The sequence below is a fragment of the Castanea sativa genome, chromosome 9, assembly GCF_040712315.1.
Source record: "Castanea sativa cultivar Marrone di Chiusa Pesio chromosome 9, ASM4071231v1".
NCBI classification, from domain to species: Eukaryota; Viridiplantae; Streptophyta; class Magnoliopsida; order Fagales; family Fagaceae; genus Castanea; species Castanea sativa.
In genome coordinates this window covers 14,689,631-14,711,142 of record NC_134021.1, presented here as the reverse complement: position 1 = coordinate 14,711,142, position 21,512 = coordinate 14,689,631, and the positions used below count along the sequence as shown (strand labels likewise).

Here is a 21,512-nt window from a genome sequence, read left to right as displayed (position 1 = left end):
CCGAGACGGCACCATAAGCCCTCTTTTTTAAAGTTTTTGATCCGGTTAATGAAATTTTTTTTTCCAATTAACCTCAAATATCAAACAATTTTGTTAGCTATTACATTTCAAAACAATCTAAAAAACTAGAATATTGAGTATTTAAAACTCAAGTTTCAAGATACAACTCAAGTTTCTAAGTCTCGATTTGTAAGCTAATGTAGCTAATGTGGAAAAAAAATTCACGTAAAACTTAAGTTTTTAAGACTCGAGTTCCACCATTTTATTTTCTCTTCTTTCTTCTTCTTCCTCACATTTGTTCGTTCTTCCTTGTTGCTAAAGACCAAATTGTCCACCCAGTCGCTGAAGATTAGATCGTCCACTAGCCTTCTTCTCCAACTAGATCACCCACCCAGTACCAAATCGTCTTCTTCGGCATTGCGAATCTCCAACCAAATCGTCTTCTTCTGTATTGCATTCTTCTTCAGGTTTGTTCTTCTTCAAGTCCAACAAAAATCGAGTTTCAAAGATTCGGTTTTGCTTTTTAGAACTCGAGTCTTATAGACTCGAAATCTATGTGGCTAAATTGCTCCACGGCAGCAGTAGAATTCGAGTTTGAAAACCTCGATTTTCATCATCAATCTCAAGTTTTTAAAACTCAAGATGCTAGTTTCCATAATTTTTCCTACTATATGTTAACTTATCATATTTTTTCCCCTCACCGTGCTAACCTACAAAATCTCTCCTGGTTAATGCATGCTCTAAAGACATACATTAATCATCCGTTTTATAAATCTTTTATGGGAAATTAAAAATTTTGTCAAAAAGGTTAGTCACTTTTTCGAGTTTGTTGTTTCATTATTCCCCACAACTAGGATGTTACACCTCCAACTTATAATGTAATGGACATTACGTTCTAGTCAAAAAAAAAATAAAAACATTACATTGGTCCAAATGGCATGGTCTATCTGGGGGATATTGGCCAGATAAAAAATTATGATTAGGGTGGCATGGCTTACGCAACCCTTTTGCATTTCATGACTCTTCTTCAAGATTCACCATATATTCTTGTTAGCAGCCTCAACTGCCCCATTAGAATGAGGCTTCTCCATTAGATATTTCAAAAGATCCATTCTTGCAATCAACAAGTTGAAATTCAGTAAGATCTAGTACCAATATGTGACAAGAATGCAAAATCAATGGTTTGGTTTCCTTTCATTCTGGGTTCTTTGTGATTTTCAGATGTCTTTGGATCATTAGCTTAAATGTGAGGAGCATGCTGAGTGTGAATGGGCTCAAGTTCCCTGCTTGACCCAATCATAGCATTTGTAAGTGCACAATTTGTACCTAAACCCATAAACAAGTGATGGACTCAGGCCCAATGAGCCTTATACGATGAAATTTGTAGAGTATGGGTTTGAAACCTAGATTTGGGATATTGGAAGTTGATTAACAGGCTAGAGTGTTACAATCTATGCAAGTGATAAATAAATATGACAAAGAAACCTCCTCGAACGTAAGCCGAGGACAATTTGTATAGTATTTCTCTTTCTATACCAAAGATTACAAGGTTTAGTTTTTTAACCAAGAAGAAGATCCTCCTCTTCTTTCCTCTCTCGTCTTCTTATATACTTCTTCTTCTTCCATGTTTCATCCACGTGTCACACAAATCTTCCTCTCAGATACTTCTCCCATCCACCACCTTCTTGAAGTCTTCAAATAATAGCAGGAAGGCTGAATTCTATTGTTCAGAGGTCATTTCTCCATTAATGTGGCTAGGGAGGTAGATGCAGGGCCTTTAATGTGGTGGTAGCAATTTTTTCCTCAGATATTTCTCACACGTTTTTGCTTCTAAAGGGTGCTTGGATCATACTTTTACCCACCAGTTCTTCCAGAATTCTGCCTCTAAGCCGTTTAGCAAGTCTTAGGGCCCTTACTAGGCCTATCCGAGGAGATACTCCTCATCGGACAACTCCTCGGACCACTATAGTACAGACTGACCTGTAGGCCTAGATGCCCTAATCAAACAGACTTATACCCATCAATCAGGCTCAAAGTTCAAACATTTATTCAAGTGCTTTTACCCCCCACAGTATTCAAATCAGAGTTTTTGCCAAGATCAGAGAAGCAGGATTATCACCATCTTTAATTTGACTCACAATGCCTATGGCTCGAGCATACAAATTTTTTTTAAATGGTTTACTAACATATGATCTAAGGGCATACGTTAGTTAAACACTTTTTAAAATGCACTTGTTCACAGAAAATCAAAAAAGTTTCACAATCCCATCAAAAACTAAAAATAAAAAAACAATTTCACATAAAATAAAAACAAAACACAAACTGAGTTAGCGGTCTAGGGGTAAGAAACTTGGCCAATGTAACTTTGGTTGTGTGTTCGAGTCCCCCCTTGCTTGCTAGTAAATTGTTGCCCCTTGTACTCTTTGTATTGCATACATAAGCTTTAGCTTCGGAGCGGTTAGAGCATTTGAATTTGGAATTTTTTTTTTAAATGTCATTTTACATTCTAAGACGTTATTTTATCTATTGTAGCATATTATTTTACAATTCACCTAACATTCCAATTCTTATTTATCATATCAAAACAACACTATTCATTTATTTATTCATTTTTCTCTGTCCTCCTTCCCATCTCTCACACTCTCTAGTCTCTTTGTGAAGCAAATCCACAATGAGAGCCCGACCACAAACACACAACACAACACAACCACATACCCAAACCCAAAAGAACCAAAATCCATGAAAACTCAAAGAACCAAAAGAAAAATTTTGCGAAAACCCACCACCACCACCAAACACAACAAATACCCATAAGATCAGATAGAGAGAGAAAGTGAGGATCGTTATGAGAAAGGAGATGTTGGATAGCAAACCTAGGACCACCACCACAAAACAATGACCACCATCTTCGCCGCCACCAGATTGTAAGGGGTGGTGGTGACAAAGAGAGAAAGAAGGAAAGTATAAGAAATAAAGAGAGGAAGAGAGAAGGGAGAGAATAAAATTCAGAAATAAAAAAAGAGAGAAGGGAAAAACTAAAAAAAGTAAACAACACGTATAATGATTCAACTGTTTACAAACTTACTATTCATAGTCCTTAAAACAATTTTAGCAATAGCCAACCGGGTAAACTAAGTTTTGGGTGTGTAGATCTAAAATAACAATTTGAGAGTTATTTTAGACCCCAAATTGCTAATCAGATTTCAGTTAGTACAATTGGTAAAGTTTATAATGGTTGAATAAAATATCTGAATCTCATTTCCACTTATATCAAAAATTAATTAGTGTCTTGACCTGATAATAAAGAATTATCGTTAAAAAAGAAAAAATTAGTAGTCCTCTTAGAATTCTAATGCTCCGAATAAAAAAGCCATGCTGGTTTAAGTTACTGTAGCCATTTTTTTTAACAAAAATAAATAAATAAATAAAACCTTTTTTTTTTCATTTCTTTACATTGCTTCTTCTCTCTCGCCCTCTGCAACTACCTCACTACCTTATCTCTTTTCCGTTTCTGTCCGTACCAAACTTTTCAAAATTTCCATTCACAAAAACAAAACACAAAACCATGAGAGAAGAGAGAGCCGTATTGGTTTGCCGAAACATCCCAAACCTCAAAACCTCAGACTCCAACTGCGGTCTCATTGACACCTCGGACCACGAAAAACCGCAACCGCTCTGGAAGACCACGTGTCTCACCTACACAACTAACAACAGACTTGCTGACGGTGCCACTGCCAATGGCAATCGCTGTAATTTCGCCTGCCTTGCAGTGGCAGAAAAGAGAAAAGAGTTCGACCCGACTCCGGCTCAGCTCCTCAAACACCCACTGGCTTTAGCCGCTTACGTCCCCAAAGAAGCCGCGCTTTTCGGCGCCGGCGCCATAGCCGGCGCAGCCGCCAAGACCTTCACGGCTCCGCTTGAACGTATCAAGCTCCTTATGCAGGTAAGGTTTGTCACTTTTTTTTTTTAATAATTTAATTTTGTACAAAATTTGTTGTACAGTAAAATATTCTTTGTACTCTAGTTAGTTACAATTGTAGTGAAGATATTGTAACTGTAGTTTTTTTTTTTTTTTTTTTTTGAAATTCCTTTTAATGTAAAAGATGGGATTACTGTTTCATTTATAAGGGGTTGTGCTTTTGACTGTGTTGTTGTGTTCTTGTTGTATAGTTTGCTTTGAATTTCTAGGTAAGATTAAAATTTATGGGGCAAAGAAAATTATGGATTAATGGTATTTATTGGTGAGTGTTGTAATGTCCAAATGGGATTTGAATTTCTAGTTCAGTTGGGGTTTTCGTTAGTTGTTTGACATGAATTGTGGTCTTGTTGCAGACTCATGGCGTGCGGGTCGGGCAGCAAAGTGCTAAGAAGGCGATTGGTTTCATCGAGGTATGTTTCGTGGTTCATAAGACTAATAATTGGCATAGACGAAATGTAGATTTTGGCTATGATTAATCGTAGAAGAATATAGACCTAGGGTGCTATTAATGTGTTTTCGGCCTATTTATACTCATTTCATCTACCATGATGCCTGTAGGGTTCATTGGACACAATGGCTTAACTATTTCTGTGCTGGTTTTGTTTACATGGGTTGGCTTATAATGTTATTTAAGGATAGATGTATAATTTGATGTTACTAAATATTTTCTGAGTATAGTGAAAATTAATAATCTTAAGCGTCAGCTTTTAAACTCTATCAGAGCATGAGAGGGACTAGATTTGTGCTAGAAAGCTTTCAACCAACATAAAAAATGAAAAAAGAAGAAGCAAAATTTGCATGAATGATGAAATGTATAAATATTTGGTAAATGCTAGTTTGTGATGAAGAAATATCTGCACTCTACAGATGGTTGAATGGAGAAACTAAGTTTCCATGGCCAACCCCATGTACGTAGGTGGGATAAAGGAGATTGCTGTTGCTGTTCTTGTTTCTATGTTTTTGTTAAAACAATATGAGCATAGTAGAAATCACGAGACTTGTTGGATCTGCTAGCCATTTGCTAAATACTCAATACACAATGGATCCTTCGTTTCTCTCTCTCATATTATTCCCTTAAACAAGAGAAAGATTGTTATGAGGGAGAAATTCATATTATTATGTATTGGACATGGGAGCTTTTGTGATGGTAGTAGCAACTATGAAAGAGAAAATTGATTATAATTGAAAGCGTGAAAGAACACTACGTGTCTAATAAATTGGTTCAGTTATGAATCTTGTTACCTTCTATTCTTTTAGTTGTATCATATCGATCCTATAAAAAAAAAAAGTTGTATCATATTAATGACGGTGTCTACATGGACGTAAAGTGCAGGCCATAACATTAATTGGGAAGGAAGAAGGGATCAGAGGATACTGGAAAGGCAACCTCCCTCAGGTTTAATAGTGTGTTCATTTGGTAGTTTAGATTCCTCCAGCTATTTTGACAAGACTTTGTTGAGCTACATTTTGGTTAGAACTTCTTTTAAAATTTTCAGGTGATACGGGTCATACCTTACAGTGCCGTCCAGCTTTTTGCTTATGAAACATACAAGGTTAATACAAAATTATCTTGAAGCAAATCATAGCACAATATTACATATTTCCTGAACTATTTGTTCAACATTTGAACTTGCAGAAACTTTTTAGGGGAGTGGATGGTGAGCTCTCTGTTATTGGAAGACTTGCAGCAGGTGCTTGTGCTGGCATGACATCCACTTTTGTAAGTAATGCAGTAGTTTGACAGATTGTTACCTGTTAGCGTTCAATCAGGTTGTAGGAAGTGTATTGCTTTTGTGCTCTTGAGATTTAGTAAATCCTTGTTCTTTCACTCTGCTTCATGGCCATTTATCTCTATTTTCTGTTGTTTTTTGTTTTTTGTTTTTCTGTCATTTCTGCACATTCTATAACTCTATATATGCATTTCAAAGCTTCTTGTCTCTATGCAGATAACATACCCTTTAGATGTCTTGAGGCTACGCATGGCAGTTGAACCAGGGTATCGAACCATGTCTGAGGTACGATTGGCTTTCTTGTCCTATGTATGACAAGATGACATTTAATTTGAAGATGAATATCAAATGTGGTGTTTGCAGGTTGCATTAACCATGGTGAGAGAGGAAGGATTTTCCTCATTTTACTATGGTCTTGGACCTTCCCTTATTGGAATAGCTCCTTATATTGCTGTGAACTTTTGCATTTTTGACTTGTGAGTCCTCTAACGTTGTATACTGAAGGAGCATGTTGAAGGAGGATACAGTGTAATGTTGTATATTAAACATTGATATCTTGTGTGGATACTAGGGTGAAGAAGTCTTTGCCAGAAAAATATCAAAAGAGGACCGAAACTTCTCTACTAACTGCTGTGGTGTCAGCATCTCTTGCCACAATCACATGCTATCCCTTGGACACTGTGAGAAGACAGATGCAAATGAAGGGTTCACCATACAACACTGTTCTGGATGCCTTTCCAGGTTATTAATTAGTTGTTATCATTATGCTCACCAACAAAGAATGATATGCCCTGATACATATTGGCATTAGACATCAATACGTGTGATATACAGGAAGCTCTAAAGAAGTGGTATATATGATCTTTCTTTTTTTGTGTGTGCATAATACATATTTGTTCTTTTTCACTGATTGCAAGAGATATACACTCTTGTATTGATGTAGATAATTTTATTTTACGTATGAATTTACCATCCACACTTTTTCTTGGGAAGGGTACAAGATACTTCTGTTGTCATAAATCCAGAAAGACAAAATTTATCCCCTTAGGAGAAAATGACCAATCACCCCCCCCCCCCCCCCCCCACACACACAGATTTATGTTGCACCTCTCTTGTTTTAGAATTTACAGGTTTAATTCAGTTGTTGATATTTGCAAAACCTACAATGATTTCTCAAACATGAAGTTGCATGTTGTCATGTGTTTGTGTGAAAGTTAGAAATTCAATCCATTGTCATTTGTCAATATCAAGATCATTGTATCTAAGAATATTTTTGATTCAGGAATTGTGGCACGTGATGGAATAATTGGCTTGTACCGGGGTTTTCTTCCAAATGCATTAAAAACCTTACCAAGTAGCAGGTTCATATTATTAGCAATTTCATCTTATCTATTATGTAGCCTTCGATTTAGTTCCTGTATTGGTCAATTAGTAAGGCTGTAAATTCCTTTGGATGAGTTTTGTTGAAGCTAATATACACTTAAGCTTTGTTTTGAAGGGCTTCCGTAAAATTAACATTTTATAGAATACCAAGTTCACTTCTGGTCATTCCCATAAAACTGCGATAATTTTACTGTTTCTTGGCTTGTCCAATTTTTCCTGTGCTGTTTTTGTACAACGGGTAAATATATTTGTTGTTTGTTGGATTTCACACGTACAATTTACCATCATTTTTCTGCATTATTCAATGCTAGAGATGAAATATCTCCCCTCTTTTGGGAAAAAACCAAACTGGTCAAAGTTCCCTGGTATTGGAGCTGTTTAGATTATTGGATCTTTGCTCATAAAAATTCCAAGCAGAATTGATTCTTATCTTTAGTTTCTACTTCTATTGTCATTGCCCCAACGCTTATTACACATTCTTTTCATTTTTTTTCCTACTGCAGCATTAGGCTCACTACCTTTGACATTGTTAAACGCCTGATTGCCGCCAGTGAGAAAGAGTTTCAGAGAATTGTGGAGGAAAATCGCAGTAAGCACAGCCAGAATGGCAGTAATTGAACAAGCCTGGGGTTTTGATGTCATTATGTGTTTCTAACCATTATTCTCCTACCCATTTTTCTTGTGGAGATCATGTACCCATAGAAAGTAGCCACCATTATTTTTGGGAATTGTGTTTGCCAAAAGTAGTATCAAGAATTTTTGAAACGTAAGAATCCTGGGGTTGTAATTTTTGTGGTAGTTAGGGTGCCAATTTTTTGTGGAATTCATATTCCACCAAATTACCTCTTGTATTGATTATGTTTAGTCAAAAACTTCTTGAGCTTCCATTGATTCCTTTGTTTCCAGGGGCTTTTTATTTGCCTTGAACTTTTCTCATTTCTGCATTTCCTGTAATACATATCACTGAAGATAACTGCCATTTGATGCATGAGCATGACATGGAGTTGATTCCATAATGGCACCACAGAAGGTGAAAATACCACTGGGTTATCAGGTTGAACTGTATTCGTCCTAGTTAGCGGATGACTCATCACATAGCCAACCCAGCTCTTTTTCTTCTTCTTTAATATTGGGATTATTTTTGTGGGGGCTAAGTGAACGAAGGAGATGAGCAGAAGAAACTTATAGATGCAGTCTCAAACCCACCTTAAAACTTAAAACATAAAACAACAATACTAACCTAGGCACTTAACTGGAATATATAAATCGATAAATATGGTTTTCTGTCATTAGCCATATAACTCAATTGGCTGGTACCTCCAAATGAGACATTCAAGTTTCAAATGGCTGGCACCTCTAAATGAGACATCCAAGTTTCAAATCATCCCGGCCCAACCATCAAATTTTTTTAAAAAAATTAAAATAAAAACCTCAACTGTATGAGACTTTGATGGGCCTTGACCCGTCTTCTATTATTGGGCCGTGGGCCTTGATCAGTCAGATCTGTAATGATATAATAAGGAGGCCGTACATTTGGGTGGTTACTGAGAAACCACGAGACCAAGGTAGGTAACACCTATGCTAAGCTAAGCTAAGCTTCTCTCTTTGTTTTTTTAAGTTTGTTCTTCAAACGTTGGAACTGTGTCTGTCTGTGGATTGTGTAAAGCTAAGCAGTAACAGAAAATCAAAAACCTCTGCAAAACTCACTTAAGCTCAAATCAAACTCTAACAATGTCTTGCACTCTGCGACTCTCATTTCCAACGCATGCTTTTGAATCTTCTAGAAAGACTAGGAGTACTGGGAGAGCAACACAAACACAAACGCAAAGTCCTCGCCATTTTCATATTCAATGCTTAGCTTCGAAACCCAAACTTGAAGAAGGAGAAGACGCTGACCATGTCAGGTACCAACTAAATGATTCCACCATGCCCTTTTGTTTATTACTTTGTGGCAAATACATAGGACATGGTATGTTTTTGTAAAATTAGAGATATTACTTCAAGTATGAAAATGGTTGTGTAAGGTTCTGAAAGTGAAATATTTTGAATAAAAGCTTAGCTCGAATAAGCCAAGATAGGCCAATTTTTTTATTTCATTGAAGTGCTTCTGATTATGTCCAAGTATAAACCGGACATGTTGAGAAAATGAATATAATTTTGGATAGATACTGTTCTTGACAAAAAATAAAAAAAAATTCACAACATCACTTTCTAAATTTTGGACATGAGGCAAATTTTGTGTCTATAGACTCATTGTTTTGGAGATGATAAAAGGATGGAGAAGAATACATTCAACTAACCCCAATTTAGTCTATTGAGGATTTATAGCCAATATTGAAGTTTTGGTGGCTGAGACTAAGACTATGTTGTTGTTGCATTTTCACAATTTTGATTTGAAAATTTGACATGATTTTCATTTTCTTTTAGGGGTCAAGGCCAGCCACAGGTGATATTGGTGGAGAGATATGGCAATGGGACCACTAAGAGGTCTTTACTTACCAGCTTTCTTCCCTTTTTAAATTCCTGTATCATCACTGTAAATATTTTGTAAGTTTTAAACTTTGTAGATTGTTCTAGCATACCAAGGATTACTAATGCTCATTTACATTTCAAGTTTATGTAGTGTAATTGATAGTAAAGAAAAAATATATGGAGCATAATAATAGAAATGAAAATGAATTTCATTATGAAATGCTCTACTTTAGATCATTTTTGGATGATGTGGTGAGCCATTTCTTTTGAAATTCAGTGATTAGAAAGCAAATTGTGATATTGCAGAATTGGGCATATATTTGCAACCCAACATGGACATTGATTCTCTCCATTTGAAGTGAAATGGAGAGTCCATTTCATAGTTAAGATATTATTTCTTGTATTTACTAGGTCATATGGTGCTATGTCATTTAAAATTTAAAATTACGTGAAACTTGGTACACCTTTAGGTTTGTATTTAATCTAAACCATGAAATGAATCCAATTGAAATGGAAAGGATCCTAGTGCACCCAACATAGGTTTAGGCTGTGACTTGTTTGTTTCTCATGAACCTTGACATATCAAGCAGGTACTTTTTAGATGAAGAGTCACAATTACAGACTTTCCTTGAGGAGCATAGTTTGGTAACTAATGGGTTCCAGGACTTGCATGCCTCTGACACTGGATTATTGTGGCTTCCAGAAACTATTAAAAATTTTATCTTACCTGCAGGATTCCCAGGTGATTAACATCAGTTTTTATTCTCTCTCTCTCTTCCAGATTTAATGATTTTTCTCTATGAGTTATCTATTTGTAATTCATCACAGAAGGTGCCCTCACTTCTTACATTTTACTGTAAAATACTGAGACTATATGTAGACAACCAATAGATTAATGCCAGATTTTGAGTTAAGAGATTTTATTTTTAGTAATCAAGTGGAGTGATAGACTTTTGCGTGATTCACAATAACACCTGCTTTCTGTTCTCCATGAATCATGCAGGATCCGTGTCAGATGATTACTTTCAGTACATGTTGTTACAGTTCCCTACCAATGTTACGGCCTGGATCTGCCACGCATTAGTCACATCAAGTCTTCTTAAGGCATGTTAATCTAACTCAAGCCAGTACATTTGGTTGGGTATGTTTATTAGGAGGGGAATAGGAGTTTGGTTTGGCTGAAATGATGTTTTAATTTTTAGAATATTAATAGAGGTTCTTTTTTCCTTCCAAATATTTCATTTATTTTTGCTTTTGCCCTTCCTTGCAGGCTGTTGGTGTTGGCTCTTTCTCAGGAACTACTGCTGCTGCTTCTGCTGCTGCCATCAGGTTAATTTCTCTTTGATTTATCTCGTGTATATTTTTATTACACTTTGTGAAAGTTTTGTATTTGTACTTATCTAGTGAAAATATGTGTGTGCTCTTTATTTTTTTAAACATATGTATCTGTTTTTGTTTCTGTGTATGACTGTATGCCTTCCTATGTAGGCAATTTTTCTTTATCAAACTAGTCTTTTATTGGATTGAACTCAAGTTATGTGACTATTTGTGCAGATGGGTGTCAAAGGATGGCCTTGGAGCTGTAGGACGCTTATTGATTGGTCTGGCAATAGTAAAGATAGCTAGAAGGAAGAGAAGTTTTTGTGCTGGATTTTATCAGTGACACTCACTGTCTTTTCCAGGTGGGTGGTTTGGAAATCTTTTTGATGATGATCCAAAGCAATGGCGCATGTATGCAGACTTCATTGGCAGTGCAGGAAGGTCTTTGTAACGAGCTTTCTCTTAGATGTAGGATAAATTAATTTTAGATTAGATTTAATATAGATCATTAAATCTATTAATTTATCATGCAGCATCTTCGATCTAAGTACTGCACTGTATCCTGCCTATTTTTTACCATTGGCATCTCTTGGAAATCTTGCAAAGGTATCTTGCTTCTGTGTTACATAGGCTTCACTTGATTATTTTGATAATATACTGAACTCAAGTACATAATATTCTTCTGCAATCAATTCTTTTTTTTTCACTGTTTTTCAGTAACACATTATGGCTATTGTAGATGTAGAAGTGCACCATAAGTATGTGCTAAGTGATTAGACTTATACTGATTTACTTGAGATTGAAACTTAAACAGGCTGTAGCAAGAGGGCTAAAAGATCCTTCAAACCGTGTGATTCAAAACCATTTTGCAATCTCAGGAAATCTGGGAGAGGTTGCAGCCAAGGTATGCTATTGTAATGTCCTTAATCGACTAAACTCAAAAAGGGAAACCCCAATTATTTGGGCGACTCCCCTCTATGGATAGACATCTACTAGGGAACCATATGGTCCATCAATATTTCTAATGACAGTTCCTAGCTTGCAAAGCAAAGTTCTTGTCATTACCCAAGCTACTATAGACCTGTTCTAGAACTATGAAGTATTTAGTTGGGAAACATTAGAATGTTGCATAGCTATTGAGGTTTTAAATCCAATTTTCCCTACTCCTATGATGTTAATTGACAATAAAAGCAATTGAACTGTCATTATTCCAATGAGGAACTGCAGCCAATAGTTCTCTCTTTATGTATTTTTCACTCAAGCAATATACGCTTGACATTTGGAGTTGGTATAATCTGTTCCATATTTAATTATATCAATGTAACTTGACTGAAATTCTTTCAGTAAGAAATTTACTTCTAATTGTTTATTACTAAAACAAAGTTCATGTTTTTAATTGACTTTTGCTTAGGTTTTGTTTGTAGGAGAAAATTATAAGCCATCTCTTGATATAGATTTTTTTTTTTTTTTTTTTAACGTTTTCTTGTTAATATTACTTTCTCAATGCTAGATCAATGCACATTATTAGAGGAATGATATCCCCTTTCGTTTGGACTGTAACTAAGAAGTCCCACTTTGTATAAATATATAAGTTCTGAAGCAAAAGAAAATGTTTTCCAGTTGATTGATTAAATAATTGATTTAGGAGGAAGTTTGGGAAGTAGCAGCTCAGCTTCTTGGCCTTGCTCTGGGAATACTGATTCTGGTATGTTATGTAGTTTCAAAATGATGTTTGTATATTCACTTGATGGTGATGTGAATTACAAGGAACCAAAAGACTTCTTGATTTGTTGCATTTAATTGACTTTAGAATCATGAATGCAGGAGACACCCGGCCTTGTCAAAGCATATCCAGTGTTGGTATTGACATGGATGAGCATGCGGCTTCTGCACCTTTGGTTACGTTATCAATCACTTTCAGTTCTACAATTTGACACAGTAAGAATGTGATGTATCAGTTCCTAATCTAACCGTAGAATAGAGGCTTATATTGGAGGTTTCTAGGCATGCTAAATGGGGTTGAGTTTTGATATTTTGCATTCTACTTGTTTCATTTTTTAAAAATTGGCTGTTATACAAACATACTCTTGGGTAAAAAATAGAAATCAGAAGCTCCATTTTGATTCGTTGGTGGACTATTTTCTCTGTTTTACTTTCTTGACAGATAAATCTCAAGCGTGCTCGTATGCTTGTAAAATCACATGTTTTACATGCTACTGTTCCAGGTAAAAGTTACACACTCTTTAGTCCTTTGCTCATCAAATAAATTATTTTGTTTACAAAAATGAACCATCTTTTTGATAAGTTGATTTCAGGATGTGTTGCATGCAACAGGGAAGAAAAATTTTTATCATGGCAAAGATTCATGAAGCCACGGATTACATTCGGTGTATCCTTGGAGGAGATGGTTGTTGAAACAAAATCTGTTTCCACGGTATTACATTGATTATTGTGCAGCTATCTTTTGTTACAGTTTAAAGCAGCTGTCTAGAGCAGTAAAGCGGTTATTTTATTATTTATCTATTTATTTTGAAACAGGTGAAGGCCCTCTTAAAACTATATGCAAATGAACAATATATTCTTTTCGTAAACCAACTTTGCGGAGACTTTGAGGTCTTTGTCTCATTTAAGGTAAGCACGTAAATTATTTGTCAGGATATAGGGCCCAACCGAGTTCAAACTCATGATTTTACTGCAGGTTGGAGCTACAAGCATGTCTGTCTTGCGTAGTGTCTGGCAGACTTATTGGCTACATGAGAACTGGGACAATTCCGATAATGTCTTCCATCAGCTTGCACAAAGCATATTGCAGATGGAAGATAGATTTGAGGATTTCATCGAACAGCTAAATAGAGCTGGATGGGATATGCATAAAATAAATCTGAGGGTCCCCAAGGACATCACCATTGATGATTCAGGTCCTGTTTGATTGTTCAGGTATCAGTGATCTGTCTTCCTTGTTGGGGGTGGGTGATCCTGAGCTTCTTTATGCTCTCATAATGTGGGCTATCACTCTCTTAGCCAAAACAGACATGGCGATGCCATGCATCATGCTACCTTTTGAGGTAGGTATCTAGTTCCTTGCACCCATTCTATCCAAAAAAAAATGGGATGGAACTATGGGAGCCATTAGGCTAGAAAAGACACTTTGACTTGAATGACTGGCTGCCATGCTTTGCGGTTCTGTCCTAGGAGGGGTGATTCAGATGGACTCAAGGTTTTGTTAATGTAAACGAATATTTTCGTCTCTTTCAAAGTTTTGAAGAGATCTATGGACCACAATTTTGGATCCTTTTTATTTATTTCTTCTTTTGATTTTATTGTACTTCAACTTAATTGCTATCAAATATTATATGCATCGTCTTTCTCATATATATGTAGGATCAACATATGTAGATTTCACACATATGTGATGGGAAACTATGTACATCCATTGCACAAGAAAATTTCTGTTCCCATAGACTTTGCATGAAATGCCCCATGTGTGAAATTAGGAGAATTTTTAGAATGAAATTTTGCTTTCAGTTGGGAAAACCAAATAGTATGCTTGCTGGTTGATATGTGTAAAAATGTTGCAGTTGAAGACAATGCAACCTTGTGTGTCAGTGTATATTTTATGAACTCACTAATTTAGAGCGCTAGAAGATGAGATGGGCTTGTATCATCCATGTCCTGGTCAATCTAAGTGAATGTTTGGAACTTTTAGGTAAGTTTATTTTTACCATCAATTTGTGGGCAAAAGTCAGTAACTCGGGTTAGCAAGCGGTGGAGGAGTTATCAGGGACCATAGAGGTCTATAGATTATGGGTTTTACCCAAGTCATAGGTGTAGTTACTGGTGTTGATGCAGAGCTTTGGGTTGGAATGGTTGCACGATGTGCACAAATCTCAATTTATTGGCGGTAGAAATTGAGATTGATGCCAGAGTAGTATTTGATTAGGTGATTGAATAATATGGTAACAATTTACATCATGCAACTTTTATAATGGATTGCAAAAACTTCCTCAATCTAATACTCCAGATTAAGGTGAAGCATTGCTTCCGTGAGACTAATCAATGTGCAGATGCTCTTATTAGAAAATAAGTGGATCTTCACCAAGATTTTGTTGTATGATTGTATTTGATATTTTCCGTGTAGATTTTTCTATTTTGCTTGATTTATGACAATTTGGGAATGTATTATAAGAGGCTTTGTACTAACTTTATTTTATTAACTTAATCTATGAAGTTCCTCCATGCACCTAAAAAAGAGTCATTTTATTGATAGGAGGAAACTTGAATATTTATAATGTGGTCTTTATGTTGCACTGGATAATTTTTCTCTTGTATCCCTCAATCCAAACTAGAAGAGTATAAACGGTCCAGTCCAATGGGTCTTTTGCATTTTTTAGGGCTAGACCAGGAGGTAATTTTCCAACTAGCATGCATTCGGGAGAGAATATCGTTAATTAGTATGCGTTAGAAACAATTTAGTAAAATAGAATCTCAAGTCTCTTAGACTAGAGTTCATTGTAGCAACTCAAGCCTAAAAGACTCAAGTTCTATGTGCCAGCACAATTGAGGTGGAGTCTAAAATCCATGTGGAACTCGAATTTTAGACACTCGAGTTTCGTTTTTTCCTTCTCTGTTTTCCCCTTCGCCCTATTCTCTTTGGATCACCATGGCCAACGATTTCTCTAACTCTCAAAACCCCAAACCCACTTTCAAAGACAACAAACGCAGAAAACAACCAAACCAAGCAACAATACCAGACAGAAACATCAAACTGCCAAGCTCGCTCCGATGCCAAAATCAACAAACCCAAGCTAAAGGAGCTGCTTCGGTGCCGAGATCGTGATTTTTGGGTTTGGGTTTTTGCTCCAGTGCCAAGATATTATGAAATGGGTTTGGGTTGTTGCTTCGGTGCCGAGATTTGATGAATCTATGGGTGAGGTACAAGGATAAAAGGAATAACAGGGAGAACAAAGAAAGGAAGGAGAAAATGAAGAAACAAAACTTGAGTGTCTAAAACTTAAGTTCTATGTGGTTTCATGTGGAAAATTGTCCACGTTAGGTGTTTCCCTGCCCCGAAACTTGAGGATTTAAGACTCAAGTTCCACCCTGAACTCGAGTTTTTAAAACTTGAGATGTTATTTTCCAACTTTGTTTTACCAATGTGCCCACTAACGAAATTCTAAGAAATTTAAAGTTTAATGGAGAAAAAAAAATTCACTGGACCAGTATGTTCAATACTTCAATCTATATAAATCCTAGACTAAACCTAACTGAACAGGCTACCAGTTTCAACTAGTTTAGTCCCAATTGATCCTGGTCATTCCGGTTCAGATTTCGGTCTTGGGTCTACACGGTTAGGCTTCAAACTATTGGGCTTTTGGCAAATAGTTTTGGGTAGCTAAAAGTTTCAAAAAAGACCAAGTTCAATTTTTGGGATGTTTTCTCATTGTATTCTCAGCCCAAAAAAAAAAAAAAAAAAAAGGAATAATAGTCCAACGTGTTCAACCATTCACCACGCATCACAGAACACTCACAATCATAGTAAAGCTGATATTTACAAACTATATATATATATATATATATATATATATATATATATATATCAAGGTGTTCATGTATCAATTTCCCTAATATCTTTGTCGCTGTGAATATCTCTCTGATTTACTTAATAGTTATTACCAAGCACCCTTCTGGTGGGAAGGTCATTGTTATTTGTTATTTGAAAACATCATTACCAAATATATTTAAACTATTTTGAAATGAATTTTTAAGATTTTCAAACGGATTATACTTATTTGTGTAGTTACTCTTCATCTATTCTGAGTTCTGACCAAGTTAGTTTTCAATAGACCTACAAAATATCAAATAATATATTGATCCATTTTTTTAGCATCTAATTTAATTTTTTACAATTGAAGAAAATAATCAAAGAGACGATGGCACCATGGAGAGACAATGAGAGAGAAAGAAAGGGTTAGAGAGTCTGAGGAGTTAAGACTGTGAGAAACGTTAGAGGCCGGCAGGCAGACTGAGAGAACGAAAGGTTTTTTATTTTTTTTACTTGAATATAAAAATATTAAAAATTAAGGTAAAATAATATTTTAGTTCCTAGACTTTATCAAGAGTTTGTTTTTTTCTTGAAATATTAAAAAATTTTAGGGCTGTTTGTTATACAATCTTAAACTCACATTTTTATATTTTAAACAACTTTACAGTTTACACACTTTTTCACCTACACAAATTTCAAAAAATTACAAAAATCTCATCCCAAACTACTCTATCAAACACCCCTTATTTTTTTCATCCTCAAACTTTGTAAGCAATTTTTTTTTTTTTTAAATAGTTTAGGGGGTATTTGGTATATGATTTCAAACAACAATTTTCAGTTTTTAAACAATATTACACGTATTTTCACACACTTTTTCACCCACACATATTTCCAAAAAAAATCTTTTAAACTTGAAAACTGTTGTTTAAACTCACGTATCAAACGAATACTTAGACTTTGGAGACAAAGACATGGATGAAAAAAGAACTTTCTAAAATAGTTTAAAGATGAAAAAATATATATTTTAAAGTTTAAGAACAAAAAAAAAAAAAACATTTACAATAATTTATGAATGAAAAAAAAAAATTTAAGTAGTTTAAGAACAAAAAACAAAATTTTTAAAGTTTAGGAATGAAAAACAGATACTCCTAAAAAATTATATATTACCTACTATTCAGTCTAATTTGGTCCATTCCATTTAGTTCAGTTTAGTATAGTTCTTTTAGATTATATTTTTGATTCTCAAAAAAAAAAAAATAGTATAGTTCTTTTTGCCATTCGGTCCAGTCCAGTCCAGTCCGGTCCATTAAAAAAACAAAGAGTACACGTGGTTTCACTCTACCCTCGCGCGCGCGCGCGCTTTTGAGCTTTGACCAACGACAAAAAGATTTAGCCCAAACTAGAAAGGAAGTTACAGACTTACAGTTAGAGTTCTCCACTACCTAAAACCCTAAAAATTGAATTCACTCAGAGTCACAGACACATACCAATGCTCTTCTCACTCTCACTCTCACTCTCAATCTCACCAACCACACTCACCTCCTCACCTCGCTTCAAATTCCACTCATGCCCTCACGTCCTCCCTCCGACTCCGAAACCACCACCTCCTCGTCTCCGCGCCTCCTCACAGGCACACCACGTCATCCTCCATGACAATGGGACCGTCGCCGGCGCCGGAGCTCCGGTGGAGGAAAATATATTGCCGGCGGGTCTTCGGCCAGAGTCAATGCCGAGACACGTGGCTTTGGTCATGGATGGGAACAGGAGGTGGGCCCGGATCAGGGGCTTGCCGGTCGGGTCGGGTTACGAAGCCGGTGTTCGGTCACTGCGATCCGTTGTGGAGCTGTGTTGCAAGTTGGGAATCAGGGTTCTCTCTGTTTTCGCATTCTCTAGTGAGAATTGGTTTCGCCCTCAAGTATGTGTGTGTGTTTTTTTTTTTTTTAAATGTTGGTGCTTTTTCTTTTCTTTTTTTTTGTTGGGTTTGAAATGATTGAAAGAGTTATGGTGTCTAATGATGCAGGCGGAAGTTGAGTTTTTGATGGAATTATTTGAAAGAGGAATGAGAGATGAAATGGGGAGCTTGTTGAGGTGAGCATTTCAGAAACTATTTGACTTCCTTCAATGGCTACATCTTTTAGACAGAGAGAGATAGTATCATTTTATGATAAAGATTTAGTTTTTTGGTTTTTTGTTTCTAAAAATTTAAAGGTGTTTATGGATTATGGTGGTACTTTCAATGACTTTTTAGCATATGTCATATTTTCAATTGCTACATCTTTTAGACAGAGAGATGGTTTCTTTTTATTGGTGTGGTGTATCACATCAGATTTTGTGAAAAAATAAATCTTTGTCATGAAATTGACACTCTTTGTATCAATGCAAAATGGAGAGGATCCTGATCTGTATCCGTAGCTTCGGTTTGCATTTGTAAGATGATATATTTTGCATTGAAGGGTATTGAATTGAATATTTGGTTACAAAGTAACAATATTTGTGGTTAAGTGAACTGATACTGTAAATGGGGTTTGGCTTTCCATTTAGGTAGATGGAAGTTATTATGCACGAGAATTGTGATGTTTCCAAATGTTACCTTTTAGGTCAAGTTAGCAACTTTAGAATGCTGTTATTACGTATTTTTAACTAAAAGTAAGGGCGAAAATTGTTTGAGCTTAATAGGAGTGACAGTACTAGTTGCTTTTAAAATTTCAAAATGGTATAGCTAAGACCAGGAGTGAGATTCTCAGTTCCTAGATTTAGGATTTCACTTTTTGGTTAAGAGTATAATTTGCTGCCGTTAACATATCGTTGTTGTGATGATCTAAATCATATACTTTTTTCATTATATCCGAGTGAAGGTACCTATCAAAAATTATATTATATCCGAGTGAAGGTATGTTGCATTATTGACTTGACAGATTACATGGTCTTTTATAGTGGACATACATTAATTGTGCTGATTTTTGGCTTGGGACAGGGAAAACATTCGAATTTCTGTAATTGGGGATTCCTCTAAGCTATCAAGATCCCTACAAGAGCTGATAACAAGAACCGAGGAGACCACCAAGACTAATTGCGGACTCCAACTTATTGTAGCAGTTAGCTATAGTGGGCAGTATGACATTGTTCAAGCTTGCCAAAAGATTGCCTTAAAAGTAAAGGATGGACTAATTGAACCCAATGATATCAATGAGTCTCTTATTAAAGAGGAACTGGAAACAAACTGTACCGAGTTTCCCTATCCTGATCTACTGATACGTACCAGTGGGGAGCTTAGGATTAGCAATTTTTTATTGTGGCAATTGGCCTACACTGAGTTATTCTTTGCACAATCGCTCTGGCCTGATTTTGGAGAAGTTGAGTTTTTAGAGGCTTTACAAGCATTTCAACAAAGGCAGAGGCGTTATGGTGGAAGAGATTTTTAAGTGATTATCTCTTGAATTCAGTGTTGTGTAAGAAGCTGAAAGAGAAATGCGCTAGTGTTGGTGCCACGAAGCAAAATATTTAAGAGCAATAGTTGTTGAAGAGTTCTGATACTGAAAACTGGGTAGTATTGGTGGACTTTTTATGTCCATCCATATAGCTGAAACTGGAAAGGGCCATCGAATATAGTCTTTGCAGGCCAAAATCTTTTTTGACTTGATATTGCTTCCAAAGGCACCCCATGGCAAGTTCATTGTTATAAGAACCCCAATTCTTGCTTCTGTTAAGAGTGTGAAGCTCTCTTCTGTAACCATTTTGGCAGTGTAAGAGGTCACTAGGATAACATGGACTATATCAGCCCACATAACTGACCATATTGCATCCTATTAAATTCTTAAGGTATATATATGGTGACAACAAATCTTTAGTCCAAATTTTTTTGGGGTGAGCCATGGGTCTTCAACATATTAGCTAGGATTGGCCATATGTATTTTTTTAATTGTATTCTATCCAAAGGCCTAAGGTATTTATAATGTTTCATAATGATCCTGTTGCTGCTGCTGTATTTCCTGTTGCCTCATTTGTGTTCAAAGCTGTGCGAAGTTATCATATTTCTTTTGTAGCTTGCTTTGTCACTATAAGTTGTGCCATATATATTTACATAACTTTCTTCTTCTTTCCAGGTTAGACAATAGTAGATCTGTGGTGTAGATTGAGACTTTTCGGCCGCTGGTGAGTGATCTTTGTTTTCATTCTGGATCTTGTTTATTTGTGTATCTATCATAATTTTACAATTGGCCAATGCTAAATTGTTCTTTGCACAATCTCCACACTGTTGAGTACGACAGCTTTGTCATCTGTTTTTTACAAATTATATGGCTCTGTTAGAGATTCCCCAATAATGGTCTTGATTTGATCTGACTTGAAAACTACTTCTTTGATTTCTGGGGCTAGGGGGTAAGTTTCAGCTATGTGGGTCTTGATCTAAGCCAAAAGGGTCTTGCACGCCATGATTTCTTGTTTTTTGTTGTTTCTTTTCTTTTCTCTCTTTTAACTTTGCTTTCCTCTCTGTTTATTCTTTTCTCTTGATGTAATCCTAGCTAATGTACACGTCTTTGTTTTTTATAAAACACTTGGTGCAAGGGGCATATGAAATTTTACTTCTAAAATTGGAAGTAACAGTGTCTATGAAATACCCTCTTCCATACCCCACAAAAGTGGTGTAGCTGAGTTGGTGTGTCAAATCGGCAAGTAAATGGTGGTTGCTCTCTCCAATATTACTCACTGTATAGTTTACCTATCTTTTTTTTTTCTCCTCTCAATGAGAGGTTGGCATGTCATTATCACCAAACCAATAATTTAACATCATGCTTCATTGTTCCTCACCATTACGGAATTAAACTACTCCACTGTTTATATGAGCTGCTAGATAAGTTCATTTAGTCGTCTGCGGTGTGAATTCTACATAAACATTGAATGAGACTTATTTGTATTTTCATATTCTGTTTTAAAAAAGAGAAACAAAAATAATAATATAGCATTATTTGTTGTCCCCACAACCGGCTTTACTAGATGAACCCAACCACCTAAAATTATGTTTTTTGGGTAAGTCATAATTAAGTGAGCACCTAAAAGTTTGTCAATATGAAATCAGAACAATTATTTT

At 35.8% G+C, this 21,512-nt stretch overlaps 3 protein-coding genes across 6 annotated transcripts; all 3 read left to right on the top strand.

Moving 5' to 3' along the window:
• Positions 1-3,390: 3,390 nt before the first annotated feature.
• LOC142610241 (putative envelope ADP,ATP carrier protein, chloroplastic) lies at positions 3,391-8,003 on the top strand. 2 transcript variants are annotated; one of them, XM_075782001.1, is made up of 10 exons: positions 3,391-3,943; positions 4,333-4,389; positions 5,313-5,375; positions 5,476-5,532; positions 5,616-5,699; positions 5,926-5,994; positions 6,073-6,185; positions 6,281-6,450; positions 6,992-7,070; positions 7,596-8,003. In XM_075782001.1, the coding sequence occupies exons 1-10, from the start codon at positions 3,566-3,568 to the stop codon at positions 7,708-7,710; spliced, it is 1,185 nt and encodes a 394-aa protein (XP_075638116.1). In that variant the 5' UTR covers positions 3,391-3,565; the 3' UTR covers positions 7,711-8,003. The 2 variants fall into 2 exon arrangements, with proteins under 2 accessions (XP_075638116.1, XP_075638117.1); XM_075782002.1 differs by lacking the exon at positions 6,992-7,070 and having other exon boundaries at positions 3,448-3,943; positions 7,596-7,859.
• Positions 8,004-8,673: 670 nt separating this feature from the next.
• Positions 8,674-14,209, top strand: LOC142610239 (protein root UVB sensitive 5). Of its 2 annotated transcripts, none has more exons than XM_075782000.1 (15): positions 8,674-8,996; positions 9,520-9,579; positions 10,155-10,306; positions 10,568-10,668; positions 10,835-10,893; positions 11,119-11,165; positions 11,247-11,325; positions 11,418-11,490; positions 11,699-11,788; positions 12,530-12,589; positions 12,709-12,822; positions 13,049-13,109; positions 13,200-13,318; positions 13,423-13,515; positions 13,583-14,209. In XM_075782000.1, exons 1-15 carry the CDS (start codon positions 8,824-8,826, stop codon positions 13,811-13,813), a joined length of 1,512 nt encoding a protein of 503 aa, XP_075638115.1. In that variant the 5' UTR covers positions 8,674-8,823; the 3' UTR covers positions 13,814-14,209. The 2 variants fall into 2 exon arrangements, with proteins under 2 accessions (XP_075638115.1, XP_075638114.1); XM_075781999.1 differs by having other exon boundaries at positions 9,520-9,639.
• Positions 14,210-17,844: 3,635 nt separating this feature from the next.
• Positions 17,845-20,748, top strand: LOC142610242 (cis-prenyltransferase 4, chloroplastic-like). 2 transcript variants are annotated; one of them, XR_012839796.1, is made up of 4 exons: positions 17,853-18,341; positions 18,447-18,514; positions 19,401-20,245; positions 20,530-20,748. XR_012839796.1 is itself a non-coding variant. In XM_075782003.1 (3 exons), exons 1-3 carry the CDS (start codon positions 17,916-17,918, stop codon positions 19,846-19,848), a joined length of 942 nt encoding a protein of 313 aa, XP_075638118.1. In that variant the 5' UTR covers positions 17,845-17,915; the 3' UTR covers positions 19,849-20,452. The 2 variants fall into 2 exon arrangements, 1 of the variants encoding a protein (XP_075638118.1); XM_075782003.1 differs by lacking the exon at positions 20,530-20,748 and having other exon boundaries at positions 17,845-18,341; positions 19,401-20,452.
• The last annotated feature ends 764 nt before the right edge of the window (positions 20,749-21,512 follow it).